The 15,933-nt window shown below is 45.8% G+C and overlaps 1 protein-coding gene across 1 annotated transcript in view; it reads right to left on the bottom strand.

Annotated features, from left to right (window-relative positions):
- The window catches only part of INSC (INSC spindle orientation adaptor protein), a 138,075-nt gene that overhangs the window by 14,310 nt on the left and 107,832 nt on the right, over positions 1-15,933 (bottom strand). Inside the window, exon 9 of the mRNA XM_070383196.1 lies at positions 9,103-9,281. Coding sequence (XP_070239297.1) covers positions 9,103-9,281 — 179 coding nt within the window. The remainder of the gene's footprint in view (positions 1-9,102; positions 9,282-15,933) is intronic.

Raw genomic sequence — 15,933 nt, 5'->3', positions numbered from 1 at the left:
GGAGTACGTCAAGGCTGTATATTGTCACCCTGCTTATTTAACTTATATGCAGAGTACATCATGAGAAATGCTGGACTGGAAGAAGCACAAGCTGGAATCAAGATTGCCAGGGGAAATATCAAACACCACCCTTATGGCAGAAAGTGAAGAGGAACTAAAAAGTCTCTCAATGAAAGTGAAAGTGGAGAGTGAAAAAGTTGGCTTAAAGCTCAACATTTAGAAAACAAAGATCATGGCATCCGGTCCCATCACTTCATGGGAAATAGATGGGGAAACAGTGGAAACAGTGTCAGACTTTATTTTGGGGGGCTCTAAAATCACTACAGATGGTAACTGCAGCCATGAAATTAAAAGACGCTTACTCCTTGGAAGGAAAGTTATGACCAACCTAGATAGCATATTGAAAAGCAGAGACATTACTTTGCCAACAAAGGTCCGTCTAGTCAAGGCTATGATTTTTCCTGTGGTCATGTATGGGTGTGAGAGTTGGACTGTGAAGAAGGCTGAGTGCTGAAGAACTGATGCTTTTGAACTGTGGTGTTGGAGAAGACTCTTGAGAGTCCCTTGGACTGCAAGGAGATCCAACCAGTCTATTCTAAAGGAGATCAGCCCTGGGATTTCTTTGGAAGGAATGATGCTAAAGCTGAAACTCCAGTACTTTGGCCACCTCATGCGAAGAGTTGACTCATTGGAAAAGACTGTGATGCTGGGAGGGATTGGGGGCAGGAGGAGAAGGGGACGACAGAGGATGAGATGGCTGGATGGCATCACTGACTCAATGGACATGAGTCTGAGTGAACTCCGGGAGTTGGTGATGGACAGGGTGACCTGGCATGCTGCAATTCATGGGGTCGCAAAGAGTCGGACATGGCTGAACAACTGAACTGAACTGAACTGAACTGAACATGGTATTGACTAACAAAGAGTATTATCTAGATTTTAATTGGTTCAATATTGGCATATTACTCTGGATAATAAATTCAGATAACAAATCTCTTAAACAGGAAGGGAAAAGTATGACACATTGATAGAGTATCAATCCTCTCCATTTCCCACTAAACACATTTTAGAAAGGGACATGTCTCCTTAGGCTGTCATATCCGCCATCCCAGCTTGGACCCGGCCAGGGGCCTGGGTGGGTAAGCATGATGGGGAGGGTAGCCAGGGGAGGGACAGGACAGGTGCCATAACCTTCATCCTGAAGGTCACTCTGCACCAGGAAGTATTTCATGAGGGGAGTGACAAACTCCTATTTGCATTTTTGAAAGATAATAGGACTAAAGAAGTGTTTGTCTTTGGAAGCTCTTTTTCCCCACCCTTTCAGGATTATGAGTGTGGGCTAAGTGAAAGAGGTAGAAGAAAAATATAGGTAGAAGATGCAGCCAAAAGCAGAAGGCTCCTAAGAGGCCTAAAGCACACAGTCTTGTGAGGAAGGAGACACAAGGCCAAGCCTGTGCCAGACTGGAGTTCACCTGGCCTTCTCTGGGATGTGAGTAGGAGTATGGTGCACGCCCTTGGTTCCTGCAGCATGGGGACAGCGATCCTCCAACCATGACCAGCCTGGCTGCTGAATAAAGGTGGTTGCTTGACATACAGAACCAAAAGAGAAGAGAGGAAGGGACGGAGGGAGGGAGAGAGGACTCCAGGAAGGAAGGGAAGAAGGGAAAGAAAGGCAAAATAAAAAAGGAAACCTTTGTCTGCAGCATCAGGTTCATTACACAGCAATTATTAGCTGTGTCACAGCACAGGCAGGTCTTTGTGTCAGACTAATTTAGATCCTGTTAATGAAAATTACTTCCTCTTTACAGAACCTGTACCCCATGTGGTTTTCTGAGGTGCAGATGAAGTATTCAATTAAGCACAATTTGAATAAATGCCAATTAGGCCCTGCCTTGAGCCCCCGCCTTTGAAACATCCTTGTCTGTACCTACTGTGATAGAAAGGAGAAGGCAGATCCACAACATTCCTCCTTACAGTTGAATCCAGAGTTGGGATTTTAGGGACAACTGGTTTACCTTGTTAGCTATACAGTAGCAATGCTGTCAAGGGACAGAAGACAGGAGCCAGATGACAGTTTTCCCCCTGGCCCAAGCCAATTCATTCCTGTCTGATGATTTTTTAATTAAGTCTTATTCCTCCTAAGTGAGAGGGTACTGATCCCTCTATAGCTATTTGTGAATACAGAGGTTATCACCCTCAAGAGAGGCCCTAGGTAAGAGACAGTATAGCATAGCAGCTAAATGCATGGACCAACCTCTTCCAAATCTGGGTTCTACAATCATTTTCCATCTGATCTTGACCATGTTACTTAACCTTTCTCTGCCTTGTTGAGCAAGGAGTATTCGTTTTCTATTGCTGCTAAAACAAGTGACCACAGACTTAGTGACTTAACCCAACATAATTTTATCTTGCAATTCCGGGGGTTAGAAGCCTTTAGTGGGTCTGATGGAGCTAAAGTCAAGTGTTGACAGAGCTTCATTCCTTCTGCATGGAGGCTCTCGGGGAGAATCCGTGTCCTGTTCTTTTCCAGTTTTTAAAAGCTGCTCAGACTCCTTAGCCTCTGCTGGCCCATCACTCTGACCTCTGCTTCCTCAGTCACATCTCATCCTCTGACTCTGACCCTCTGCCTCTTTCTTACAAGAATCCTTGTGGTACATTGGGCCCACATAGATAATCCAGGATATTATTACTAAACCAAGATCCTTAACTTACTCATATCTGAAGATATCCCTTTTGCCATGTAAGGGAGCCTACCCAGGTTTTGGGGATTAGGATGTAGACATTCTTGGAGGGGGCATTTTTTGGCCTACTGCAGAAGAGAAAAACAAGAGAACTCATAAGACTGTGATGAGTATTAAGTGAATTAATGTTTTGTCAAGCACTCAGAGCAGCTGTTGGGACTTCCCAATGGCTCAGCAGGTAAAGAATCTGCCTGCCAACGCAGGAAATGCGAGTTCCATCCATTGGCAGGCGGGTTCTTTACTACTAGCGCCCCCTGGGAAGCCCAGGTCACTGAGATAACTCTCTAAAGCTTTGACAACCATGTCACCTTCAGCCTTGAGACCAGCCAGCAGAAGCCCTTTATGGCCTCTAAGGAAGTACTTCTCTGCCCTGCTCCCCTCCCTCCACACCACTTCCCTCCATCAAAGAACAGAAAGAATCAAGACAAGAACAGTGGTTTGAAGGATGAGGGTCTGACAGAGACAGAGTGTGGGCTCTTGAAACACACTTTCTCCTTCAAGGCCAGCAAGGCAAGGGGTTCAGGAGAAGACCCAGCCCTTTTCCCCCTCCTCTCTCTCCCTCTGATAGGCATGGAGACCAGCAGGGCATCTGCCTGATTCCCAAGACAGACACTGCTCCCACCCTCTGGTCCCTGGTCCTTTCACGACCAAAGAGGTGAGACTGGAGGGCTGAGTTCTGGGCTCAGCAGGGAGAGTCACAAAGGCCATAGAAATGCCTTAGATGTAGGTCCCAAGTTAAAGGTGAACTGAACCAAAACACTCTGCCTAGGGATTGCATCAAGGCTGGGCTGTCAGCCTCACAGTATTAGAAGCATATGAACACCAGACCATGTTCTCTGGGTTTAGTTTTCCCTTGACTTTATAGGGAAGGGTTTTGGGAGCCGAACAGGCCTGGGTGTTGTGATCCTGGCTTAATCTAAGCCTCTCTGGATAGTAGATATGCTCATATATTCAAATACAAACAAACTGCTTTATAGTCCCCTACACCACTCTCTCTCTTCTTTTGCTCTCTCATACACACACAGACACACACATACAGTATGACCTTCAGAAACCCACACACAGATTGAAACAATAACACACCATGCATTGACTCACACCACATTACATTGACCTCCACATTAACCACATTTCCTGACTCCACTTCCGTGGACCCATCCCAATGAGTATCACTTTGTTTCCAACTACTTTACAAGCATTATGCCACCTAATCATCATAATGACACAAGAAGGGAGGAAATATTAGTATCCTTATTTCACAGAGGGAATTGTGGCTCAGAGAAGTTAAGCAATTTGTCTAAGGTCATACAGCTAGGAAATGGGATCAGCATTTGAATTCAGGTCTGCCTGAACCCAAAGCCTGTTACTGTTTCTACCATGTCATATATGTGTGTGATAGGGCTGTATAAACTACAGAGAGCTTCTAAAATGTAAGTCAAAATTGTAATCTTCAGTAACTGGCATTTCTGATAAATGGACTTCTGATAATTATATTGAAGGAAGAAGTGGCAGCCCACCCAGTATTCTTGCTTGGAAAATCCCATGGAGAGAGGAGCCTGGTGGGCTACAGTCCACAGGGTCACGACGCAACTGAGAGAGTCAGACACAACTGAGCAACTGAGCATGCAGGCATGATAATGATACTCACAGCAAGGGCTCAGAAATGCTACAAAATCTGGACATTCTAAAATGCCAAACAGATAGTGTATCTTCATGGAAAGTAAATATACCAGCACCCTTTACCTCTGTGAAAGCAATTCATCTCTAAAGGTTACAAAGTCATGTTCAGTGAAAATCTGTGCTGTGAGTTAGACAAGATAACCACATCCCTTTCAGCCTAGATTGTCACATCTTGACAGGTAGGCAGAGGTGAGCCAGCCCTGTACCCACCCTATTGTCATGCCTGTAACCGTTTACCCTGGGCAGCGTGACCCCTCGAAAATACTTCTAGGGATGAAAACACAATCCACACAGATGGCTTGTTAGATAGGGAGTGCTTCTGAATGTTAACTGCATCCCACCCCCTCCATTAGCAGGGGTTGGCAGGGGGCAGATGGTGGTGGTGGAAGAGCCCAGGCCCCAGGCGGCCCTCAGCCCCATCCACACTCCAAGAGTGGGTAGAGGACAGGCAAACTGAGGCTATCGTGGCTTCTGGGGACCAGTTAAGTAGACTCAGTTTGCTGGGATGATGGAGGGGTTCTTGCTGAGGTGTTCAGAGGAAGATGGACAAATACAGTTGCAAGACCCAGAGGCTCTGCACAGCACTGGCGTCATTGGCAGATGCGTTACCGGAAGCCTCGTGGGCATTTAATCTCCTAAGTGTTTCAGGAGGCAGTAAGCACTTCAGAGTCTAATTCGTCTTCTTTGTCTTCATTACTGGGAGCCCTCAGATCACCTTAATCCTCCCTCTGCCACAGGAAAGAGACATTTGTTTCTTTAATGGGTCCTCTCTCACTAGCTAAGTGGTTGCTCTGAGTCAGGGCGGAAGGTGAGGCCGTCCTGAGGACAATGGAGAAGAGCCTGGCTCAGCTGTGGGGAGTTTAGAAGGGGTTGGGGGTAGGGGATGGGGGAGACAGGGGAAACACAGCCAGAAAACATCAGAATCCAGATTCAGAAAGAAATGTCATCATCATAGAACCTGACCACATTCTCCATTCTCACCCCACTTGGAGCACCTCCTTCTTAGGGATCAGTGAGGTTCCAAGAGAGAGACTATCACTCCTCACGATGAAAAAGGGTCTGTGCACATAAAGCCACAGGATGTCTATACTGGAAGAGACCATCCCCTTTACAGATTAGGATGCTCCCCTCTGAAGGTGCCCCATTCAGGGCTGAGTACCACACACTCAAAGGCCAATCACAACAATCACACAGACAGAGGCTTTCATTTATGTAATACTTCCTATGTGCCAGGAATGGTACTAAAAGCTTGTATTAGTTTACTCAATTCTTATTTTATTTCTAGGAAATATGTATTGTTCAACCCCATTCACAGATGAGAAAAATTAGGCTCCAAGTGAATTGCCCAGTTACATGATTATACAGCAGAGAAGCTTTGAAGCCATGTCATCTGAACCCCTCACTCCTGTTCTTTCTGCCTTACTATTGGATCTTGTATGAGATGGCTAGAGTTGGCTATAGAAGAGGCACTTGAAAGGAAAGGGGCCTAAAATTGTGTCAGGTAGGTGAGAGACCCAGCAACTGGAGGCACCCAGCTGAAGAAAAGAAGAGGGGGAACAAGGCAGATGACACAGAGTTAGCCCTCCAGTGGCCTCCACCCCCCACATAGCTGAGCACAGTGACTGCAAATGGCTGGCCCTGCCTTGTCAGCCAAACAGCCAAAAGCCGGCCCAATAAGCCACCACTCAATCTATTTGCACTGTCTTACCTGGCCTCTATGGAGGTTGTCCAACTAAGAAGTGAGAGATTAAACCAGAAAGGAAGTCTAGAACTACATCATGCAAGGCTTGGAAGGACAAAGTGAGGATTTTGGATAACTTGCTATCTACGCTCTTCCTTATAAGATCAAGTTTGAAAAACAATGATACTCATCACTTGTTAAGTAAGGACAAAGCATCATATGAAGTCCTTTACATGTATTTTATCTCACAATGATTGTGCAAGGTAGACCAACACCCAAGAGGCTGTGACTTGCCCAAAGTCACCCAGTTAAAAAATGGTCCCAGACAAGATCAACATTCAGTCTGACCCCATAGTCCCACTATTTCCTCTTTATTTTCAGAGATGGCAGCAGATAAGAGTCAAAGACCAAGGTCTATGTCAGGCCAGGATTTAGTGCTGGCTATTGTCAGCCCTAAATAGCCACATTTTAGTAAGGTAATGTTCAAAAATCTCCAAGCCAGGCTTCAGCAATACCCAAACCATGAACTTCCAGGTGTTCACGCTGGTTTTAGAAAAGGCAGAGGAACCAGAGATCAAATTGCCAACATCCGCTGGATCATCGAAAAACCAAGAGAATTCCAGAAAAACATCTATTTCTGCTTTATTGACTATGCCAAAGCCTTTGACTGTGTGGATCCCAATAAACTGTGGAAAATTCTGAAAGAGATGGGAATACCAGACCACCTGACCTGCCTCTTGAGAAACCTATATGCAGGTCAGGAAGCAATAGTTAGAACTGGACATGGAACAACAGACTGGTTCCAAATAGGAAAAGGAGTACATCAAGGCTATACACTGTCACCCTGCTTATTTAACTTATATGGAGAGTACATCATGAGAAACGCTGGGCTGGAAGAAGCGCAAGCTGGAATCAAGATTGCCGGGAGAAATATCAATAACCTCAGATGTGCAGATGACACCACCCTTATGGCAGAAAGTGAAGAGGAACTAAAAAGCCTCTTGATGAAAGTGAAAGTGGAGAGTGAAAAAGTTGGCTTAGCGCTCAACATTCAGAAAACAAAGATCGTGGCATCTGGTCCCATCACTTCAGGGCAAATAGATGGGGAAACAGTGGAAACAGTGTCAGACTTTATTTTTTGGGGCTCCAAAATCACTGCAGATGGTGATTGCAGCCATGCAATTAAAAGACGCTTACTCCTTGGAAGGAAAGTTATGACCAACCTAGATAGCATATTCAAAAACAGAGACATTACTTTGCCAACAAAGGTCCGTCTAGTCAAGGCTATGGTTTTTCCAGTGGTCATGTATGGATGTGAGAGTTGGACTGTGAACAAAGCTGAGCACCGAAGAACTGATGATTTTGAACTGTGGTGTTGGAGAAGACTCTTGAGAGTCCTTTGGACTGCAAGAAGATCCAACCAGTCCATTCTAAAGGAAATCAGTCCTGGGTGTTTTGGAAGGAATGATGCTAAAGCTGAAACTTCAATACTTTGGCCACCTCATGAGAAGAGTTGACTCGTTGGAAAAGACCCTGATGCTGGGAGGTTTTGGGGGCAGGAGGAGAAGGGGACGACAGAGGATGAGATGGCTGGATGGCATCACTGACTCGATGAACATGAATTTGAGTGAACTCTGGGAGTTGGTGATGGACAGGGAGGCCTGGCGTGCTGCAATTCAAGGGGTCGCAAAGAGTCAGACACGACTGAGCGACTGAACTGAACTGATTGTCAGCCCTATGATATGGGAGGTACTCTCTTAAGTCTCAATATTCTTTTTTTTTTTCTTAAAAAAATACACTTTCTTATCTGTAAAATGGGGCAGATACTGCCAGCCTCACAGCATTAGCAGAACCCTCATATGCAAATGCTTATATTCAGAGTTCTCTCTGAATGGGGATTTCTGTGGCTGCCCTTCCACAGGGGATTCTCAAGACAAGAAAGAACTGATGAAGTACCATCCTGCTTCTTCCCTTTCATGTCCTAGACAAACATTTACAGAAAGCATCAAGGGTGCCCACTCTGGGTTAGGTGCCCGAGAAATCCTAGGGAAGTGCAGAACATGGACCATGCCCTCAGGGGGATAAATTGACTTGAAATAACTGGAAAAGTCAACACTGCATTGTGAGGTGTGGCCTTCAAGGAAAGGAGGATCCCAGAGAGCCAGGGCTGTCTGGGAAGGCTTTCCCAGAGTTGCTGGGGTGGGAGCTGGCACGTGAAGTTACGGCAGCTTTGACCAGGCAGCAAGGCTAAAAGAATCAGGTAGGACTGGGGAGCTGGGACACAGACAAGGATGAGGTTAGAGGGTCATCTGACACGGAGCTCAGGCGTCTGGTGGGATTCACAGAGAACAAAAACGCACCAGATCCACCACCCCCACCTCTGATAGGGAAATGGGAGGCTGAACACAGCAGAGGTGGGTCAAGACCGACTCCCATAACCTCAGAGGGCAAAGGCCCTTGAAAAGCCCCTTACTCAATATTTCAAACATATATAGTAGTAAAATCATTTCTCCCCAAACAAAACTTTTCATGGAATTCAAATATACAAAAAAAAAAGAGAGAGAGAGAGAAACTGATACAGGGGCTGAGGTCCAGAATCAAGGGTCTGCTCCAAGACCCTGTTTCATGGAGGCCAGGAAAGGAAGAAACTCACAGCAGGTACAAGATCAGACAGCCAGGAGCCCACAAAGCTGGACCCAGACCTTTGGAGGAGGTTCAGGGACCTTCCCATGGTGCCTCTCTGCCTCCTAGGATGGACAGATGGAGACGGAGGAAGGCCTTCTAGAGGTTGGGATGGGAAAGGGGATGAGCAGGGGACTTGTGGAGATGCTCCAAGGGCATGAGGCACGTGGAGAACACATTCCTTCACCTTCCCCAAGAACACAACTAACAGCACTGACTCTGTGCTGCAGGCCATGCTGACTCCAGAACCTGAGCCCTGGCCCCTGCCCTCTGCCTTCACACGTACAGGCTCCAGACATGGCCCCCTGAGCGGCTCACCTGGTCCCGGGTGTAAGGTGTGTCCACTCTCTGCTTGTCGCTGCAGGCCTCCAGCAGCACGCGGATGGCATTCAGCTGCAGGAGCATCTCACAGGCCATCGTGTCAAAGAAGGTGATGTTGGCAAGGGCTGCCGAGGCCAGCAGGAAAACTTCCCCAGACGAGGCCTCTTGGCATAGTTCTAGATGGTGAAGAGGAAGAAAACAGCTTCACTGCCAAGCGCTTTCATATCAGTTACCTCATCTGGTTCCCACAATAGCTCTGGGAGAAATTTTGGAAAGCTGTTATAATTTCCATTTTACAGATGAAAAAAAAAGTAGTTACTGGAGAGGGAAATGTATCTTTCAGAGTACCAAAGAATAGCAAGAAGAGGTAAGAAAGCCTTTTTCAGCGATCAATGCAAAGAAATAGAGGAAAACAATAGAATGGGAAAGACTAGGGATCTCTTCAAGAAAATCAGAGATACCAAAGGAACATTTCATGCAAAGATGGGCTCGATAAAGGACAGAAATGGTATGGACCTAACAGAAGCAGAAGATATTAAGAAGAGATGGCAAGAATACACAGAAGAACTGTACAAAAAAGATCTTCATGACCCAGATAATCACGATGGTGTGATCACTCACCTAGAGCCAGACATCCTGGAATGTGAAGTCAAGTGGGCCTTAGAAATCATCACTACGAACAAAGCTAGTGGAAGTGATGGAATTCCAGTTGAGCTATTCCAAATCCTGAAAGATGATGCTGTGAAAGTGCTGCACTCATTATGCCAGCACATTTGGAAAACCCAGCAGTGGCCACAGGACTGGAAAAGGTCAGTTTTCATTCCAATCCCAAAGAAAGGCAATGCCAAAGAATGCTCAAACTACCACACAATTGCACTCATCTCACACACTAGTAAAGTAATGCTCAAAATTCTCCAAGCCAGGCTTCAGCAATATGTGAACCCTGAACTTCCTAATGTTCAAGCTGGTTTTAGAAAAGGCAGAGGAACCAGAGATCAACTTGCCAACATCCGCTGGATCATGGAAAAAGCAAGAGAGTTCCAGAAAAACATCTATTTCTGCTTTATTGACTATGCCAAAGCCTTTGATTGTATGGATCACAATAAACTGTGGGAAACTCTGAGAGAGATGGGAATACCAGACCACCTGATCTGCCTCTTGAGAAATTTGTATGCAGGTCAGGAAGCAACAGTTAGAACTGGACATGGAACAACAGACTGGTTCCAAATAGGAAAAGGAGTACGTCAAGGCTGTATATTGTCACCCTGTTTATTTAACTTATATGCAGAGTACATCATGAGAAACGCTGGACTGGAAGAAACACAAGCTGGAATCAAGATTGCCGGGAGAAATATCAATAACCTCAGATATGCAGATGACACCACCCTTATGGCAGAAAGTGAAGAGGAACTAAAAAGCCTCTTGATGAAAGTGAAAGTGGAGAGTGAAAAAGTTGGCTTAAAGCTCAACATTCTGAAAACTGAGATCATGGCATCCGGTCCCATCACTTCATGGGAAATAGATGGGGAAACAGTGGAAACAGTGTCAGACTTTATTTTTTGGGGCTCCAAAATCACTGCAGATGGTGACTGCAGCCATGAAATTAAAAGACGCTTACTCCTTGGAAGGAAAGTTATGACCAACCTAGATAGCATATTCAAAAGCAGAGATATTACTTTGCCAACAAAGGTCCGTCTAGTCAAGGCTATGGTTTTTCCTGTGGTCATGTATGGATGTGAGAGTTGGACTGTGAAGGCTGAGCGCTGAAGAATTGATGTTTTTGAACTGTGGTGTTGGAGAAGACTCTTGAGAGTCCCTTGGACTGCAAGGAGATCCAACCAGTCCATTCTGAAGGAGATCAGACCTGGGATTTCTTTGGAAGGAATGATGCTAAAGCTGAAACTCCAATACTTTGGCCACCTCATGCGAAGAGTTGACTCATTGGAAAAGACTCTGATGCTGGGAGGGATTGGGGGCAGGAGGAGAAGGGGACAACAGAGGATGAGATGGCTGGATGGCATCACTGACTCGATGGACATGAGTCTCAGCGAACTCCAGGAGTTGGTGATGGACAGGGAGGCCTGGCGTGCTGCGATTCATGGGGTCCCAAAGAGTCGGACACGACTGAGCGACTGATCTGATCTAATCTGATCTGATATTAGTTGCAGAGCTGGCATTTGCAACCTGATGTGTGCATTCTAATTACTTGTTCATCCAACAAGTATCTACTGAGTGAACACTGTGTACTGGGCACTCTAGTGTCTTCATATGGACTGGTGAACACAGCAGATCAGATATTTGCCCCTGTTAAGCTTACATCCTAAAAGAATTGATGATTTCAAACTGTGGTGCTGGAGAAGACTTAAGAGTCCCTTGGACAGCAAGGAGATCAAACCAGTCAATCTTAAAGGAAATCAACCCTGAATATTCATTGGAAGGACTGATGCTAAAGCTGAAGTTCCAATACTTTGGCCACCTGATGCAAAAAGCTGACTCACTGGAAAAGAGCCTGATACTGGGAAAGATTGAGGGCAGGAGGAGAAGTGGGTGACAGAGAATAAGATGGTTGGATGGCATGACTGACTCAATGGACATGAGTTTGAGCAAACTCCAGGAGATAGTGAAGGACAGGGGAGCCTGGTATGCCGAAGTTCATGGGGTCACAAAGATTTGGATACGACTTACTGACTAAACAACTGGGCAAGATAAAACAAACTTCTAAGAAGTTGATATATATAACTGCAAAGTCTAATAAATATGAGGGAGGAAATAAACAGGTGCTAAGACAAGAATTAGCACTCGTCTTAAAGGCCCACTGGGTGAGTAGGAAAGGTCTCCCTAAGAAAGTGACTTTCCCACTGATACCTTGGGGGGAAATGAACAAGTCATTAGAATATGTGGGGGAAAGAGCATGTTCCAAACCAAAGGAACAGCATGTGCAAAGGCCCTGGGGCAGGAAAGAGCTCTAGTCCATGTGTGTCTAGTGACTGCACTAGACTGCTGCTAAGTTAGCCTTGAGGGAGAAGCTGAAGTTAAAATATAAAAACACTGCTTTTCCAACTGTCGTCAGCACAGTTTCGGGATTTCCTCTGGGTCCCAGGATAAGGATCACCTGGCTGCATAAAAGTCCTACATCATGTCCCTGAATGTCAGGCTCTTTCTCACTGATTCTAGGAGCCATAACCCAATCCTAATAATATCCCCCCAACTACCATCTGTAATTGTATTAAAGGTTCTCTGGGGCTTCCCTGATGGCTCAGTTGGTAAAGAATGTGCCTGCAATGCAGAAGACCCCAGTTCAATTCCTGTGTCAGGAGGATCCGTGGAGAAGGGATAGGCTACCCACTCTAGTATGCTTGGGTTTCCCTTGTGGCTCAGCTAGTAAAGAATCCACCTGCAATGTGGGAGACCTGGGTTCAATCCCTGGGTTGGGAAGGTCCCCTGGGGAAGGGAAAAGCTACCCACTCCAGTATTCTGGTGGATTCTTTGAGGAAGAGAGGGCCACCCCAACCTGCACCCCTCCACCATCTAACACATTCCCCCCATGGGCTCCTGCCTTGGAGAAGGCATAAAGGGGTCCACGGTACTGCCCACCCATCCGAATGGGCCTGACTTCTGACCCTCAGTTACAACATGACCAATAATCAAGGGGCTTCCTGGGTCCACATCCCCTCCTACTGATGTGGATACCTACATAGTACCTCTATGAAAGTACATGAAAAGAAGCCAGACTGGGAAGAGTTGAGCTGTGTTCTATCCTGCTCTCTAGTTCTTGCTTCCTAAAGAATCTACTTTTAGGTTCTGATATTAGAACTGGCACCTCTTGGCACCTTCTAGTGAAAGCAATTTCTGGTCCCTGCCTATAAAGGGACAGAAAATAGCATTAGTTGAACCTCCTGCAGTGTGCTTTACACAATGCCATTCATTTCTGAGCACCTTTAGGGCAGAAAGTAGTTGCCTCCATTTACAATGTAGAAGCTGAGACTCAGAGAAGCTAGTAGCAATAGCCACCTCTGATCAAGTGTTTATTCTGTGCCAGGCCCTGCTGTGCACTCTATCTCACTAATTCATTCCATCCTCACAACAACCCAACTTTTTGTGACAATTTTATAGATGAAGGGACAGAGGACTCAAATGTTCAATGATTTTCCAAAAACTGTGGAATTGAGGGTTGATGGTAATTTGGGGGTTCATGAGTTGGACTGTGAAGAAAGCTGAGCATGGAAGAATTGATGCTTTTGAACTGTGGTGTTGGAGAAGACTCTTGAGAGTCCCTTGGACTGCAAGGAGATACAACCAGTCCAACCTAAAGATCAGTCCTGGGTATTCATTGGAAGGACCAATGCTGAAGCTGAAACTCCAATACTTTGACCACTTCATGAGAAGAGTTGAGTCATTGGAAAAGACTCTGATGCTGGGAGGGATTGGGGGCAGGAGGAGAAGGGGACGGCAGAGGATGAGATGGCTGGATGGCATCATGGACTCGATGGACATGAGTTGAGTGAACTCCAGGAGTTGGTGATGGACAGGGAGGCCTGGCGTGCTGCAATTCATGTCACAAAGAGTCGGACACAACTGAGTGACTGAATTAAACTGAACTGAGAATCAAATCCAAGTCTGCCTGACCCCAGACTCCCCACTCTTTCTATGTTCTAGGCTGCCTCTTGTCTCCAGGCTTCTTTGCTTCATTTGCAGTGATGCTCCTGCAGATCTTATTTCATCGAGAAAATGCTTACCCTCTGGGCAGCACTGCTCCCCACAGCCCAGGTGTGGCCACAACAAGACCTAGCATCTTGATCTAACCTCCCTGGGCTGCACATTAGCCAAGGAATTAAGAACTCTATCTTTGGAGGGACTGATGCTGAAGCTCCAACACTTTGGCCACCTAATGCGAAGAGCTAACTCATTGGAAAAGACTCTGATGCTAAGAAAGATTGAAGGAAGGAGGAGAAGGGGATGACAGAGGATGAGATGGTTGGATGGCATCACTGACTCAATAGACATGAGTTTGAGCAAACTCCAGAAGATGGTGAAGGACAGAGAAGCCTGGTGAACTACAGTCCATGGGGTCACAAACAGTTGGACATGACTGAGCGACTGAACAACAGCAACAAATAAGAAGTCTATGACCAGCCCTTTACAATGATGGCTTTATCTTCTGATTTGGGGGGAACCACTAGGGTCAGCCCTTCCAGGCCACCTGCCTATGTCCAGGGTTTGGGGTGTGATCACACAACCCATAGTCCACTTTGCTACAATTTCTAGTCCAAATACCCACCCTCATTCTTATACCACCACCACTGCTGCAGACATAGCAATTATTAACACAACTGTCTAAGTGCCTTTTAATTTTGATGATGCACATTTATTTGAGCTACAGGCTGAGTCACCTGGGATATGTTAGAAAGATTAAACTGAGGATCCCAGTGACTCATTTATAAATGTTTCCAGGGAATGGCAAGAAATTGGAGGACTATTTCCCACCAAAGAACAGAGCCCTGGCTACCTGCCCAGAAGATACATCCCATCTGCTGACTCTCAGAGCCGACTCCACAATGTATCTTCATCAGGGCAAAACAAATAAGGAAACTCTTCTCTGGGGAGAAATCCAGACCAGGCAAAGAAGCTGGCATAGACATATGGTAATAGTGAAAGGTCACTTGGAATATATATGTTTTGATTTATTATTTGCTATCATTTATAGACTAGGAGATTTTCTATAAAACTTAGAATTTTTGTCTTTTTTAAAATTGCTCTTTCCTATATGGCAACAATCAACTGGAGTTTATCAGGGATTGCCTCTCTTTATTCACTGCAGATGCTTTTAAATTCAGTACAGGACTCACATCTCCTTATTTTCTTCTTCCATCTGGCCTCTTCACCTCATTTATGTTTCCTGCCAAGCTCTGGTGCATGATTGAGCATGACACCCCTGGCAGAAGTGAATCTGGAGATCAAACCAGTCAATCCTAAAGGAAATCAACCCTGAATATTCATTGGAAGGAAGGACTGATGCTGAAGCTGAAGCTCTAATACTTTGACTACCTGATGCGAGCAGCCAATTCACTGGAAAAGACCCTGATGCTGGGAAAGATTGAGGGCAGGAGAAGGGGTTGACAGAGGATAAGACGGTTGGATGACATCGTTGATTCAGTGGACATGAATTTGAGCAAACTCCGGGAGATAGTGAAGGACAGGCAAGCCTGGTGTGCTGCAGTCCATGGGGTCGAAAAGAGCTGGACACGACTGAGCAAATGAACAACAACATCATCCACTGTACATGTTTTTAAATTCAATACAGGACTCAAAATCTCCTTATTTTCTTCTTCCACCTGGCTTCTTCACCTCATTTCTGTTTCCTGCCAGGCTCTGGTGCTATGCCCGAGTATAACACCCTTGGCAGAAGGGAATCCTAGCACTGTCATGTGGCCTTGGGAAAGTTTCTCACCCGCTTTGGGCCTCAGTTTCTTCTCTTATAGGGTGGGCGTGATCTCTTGAGTTCCCTCCAGCCAAGGCTCTTCAACAGTCCACTTCTGTATTTTCTCAGCTTTGAATCAATGTAGATATTTAACAAGTTGATTTCTCCCACCCTGGCCTGGAGGTGCCATGACCAGAGAAACTAGAATCAGCCATTAAGTCAACTCTAACTAAGACCTCCTGAGTACAAAGTACTTACAGATCTGAAAATTCTAAAGCTAGGAGAACCCTTGGGAGAAACGGGTCCTTACCTCTTGTTTCCTACAGTAGGAACACCATAAAGGGAGCTTTGCAATGCAGTATGGCAAGTGAGGGGTGGAATCCCACACAGCCTGCCCAGGGCTACCGATC

Source organism: Bos mutus, chromosome 15 (assembly GCF_027580195.1).
Source record: "Bos mutus isolate GX-2022 chromosome 15, NWIPB_WYAK_1.1, whole genome shotgun sequence".
In the NCBI taxonomy this organism is placed as follows: domain Eukaryota; kingdom Metazoa; phylum Chordata; class Mammalia; order Artiodactyla; family Bovidae; genus Bos; species Bos mutus.
This window is presented reverse-complemented; position numbering and strand designations above follow the sequence as displayed.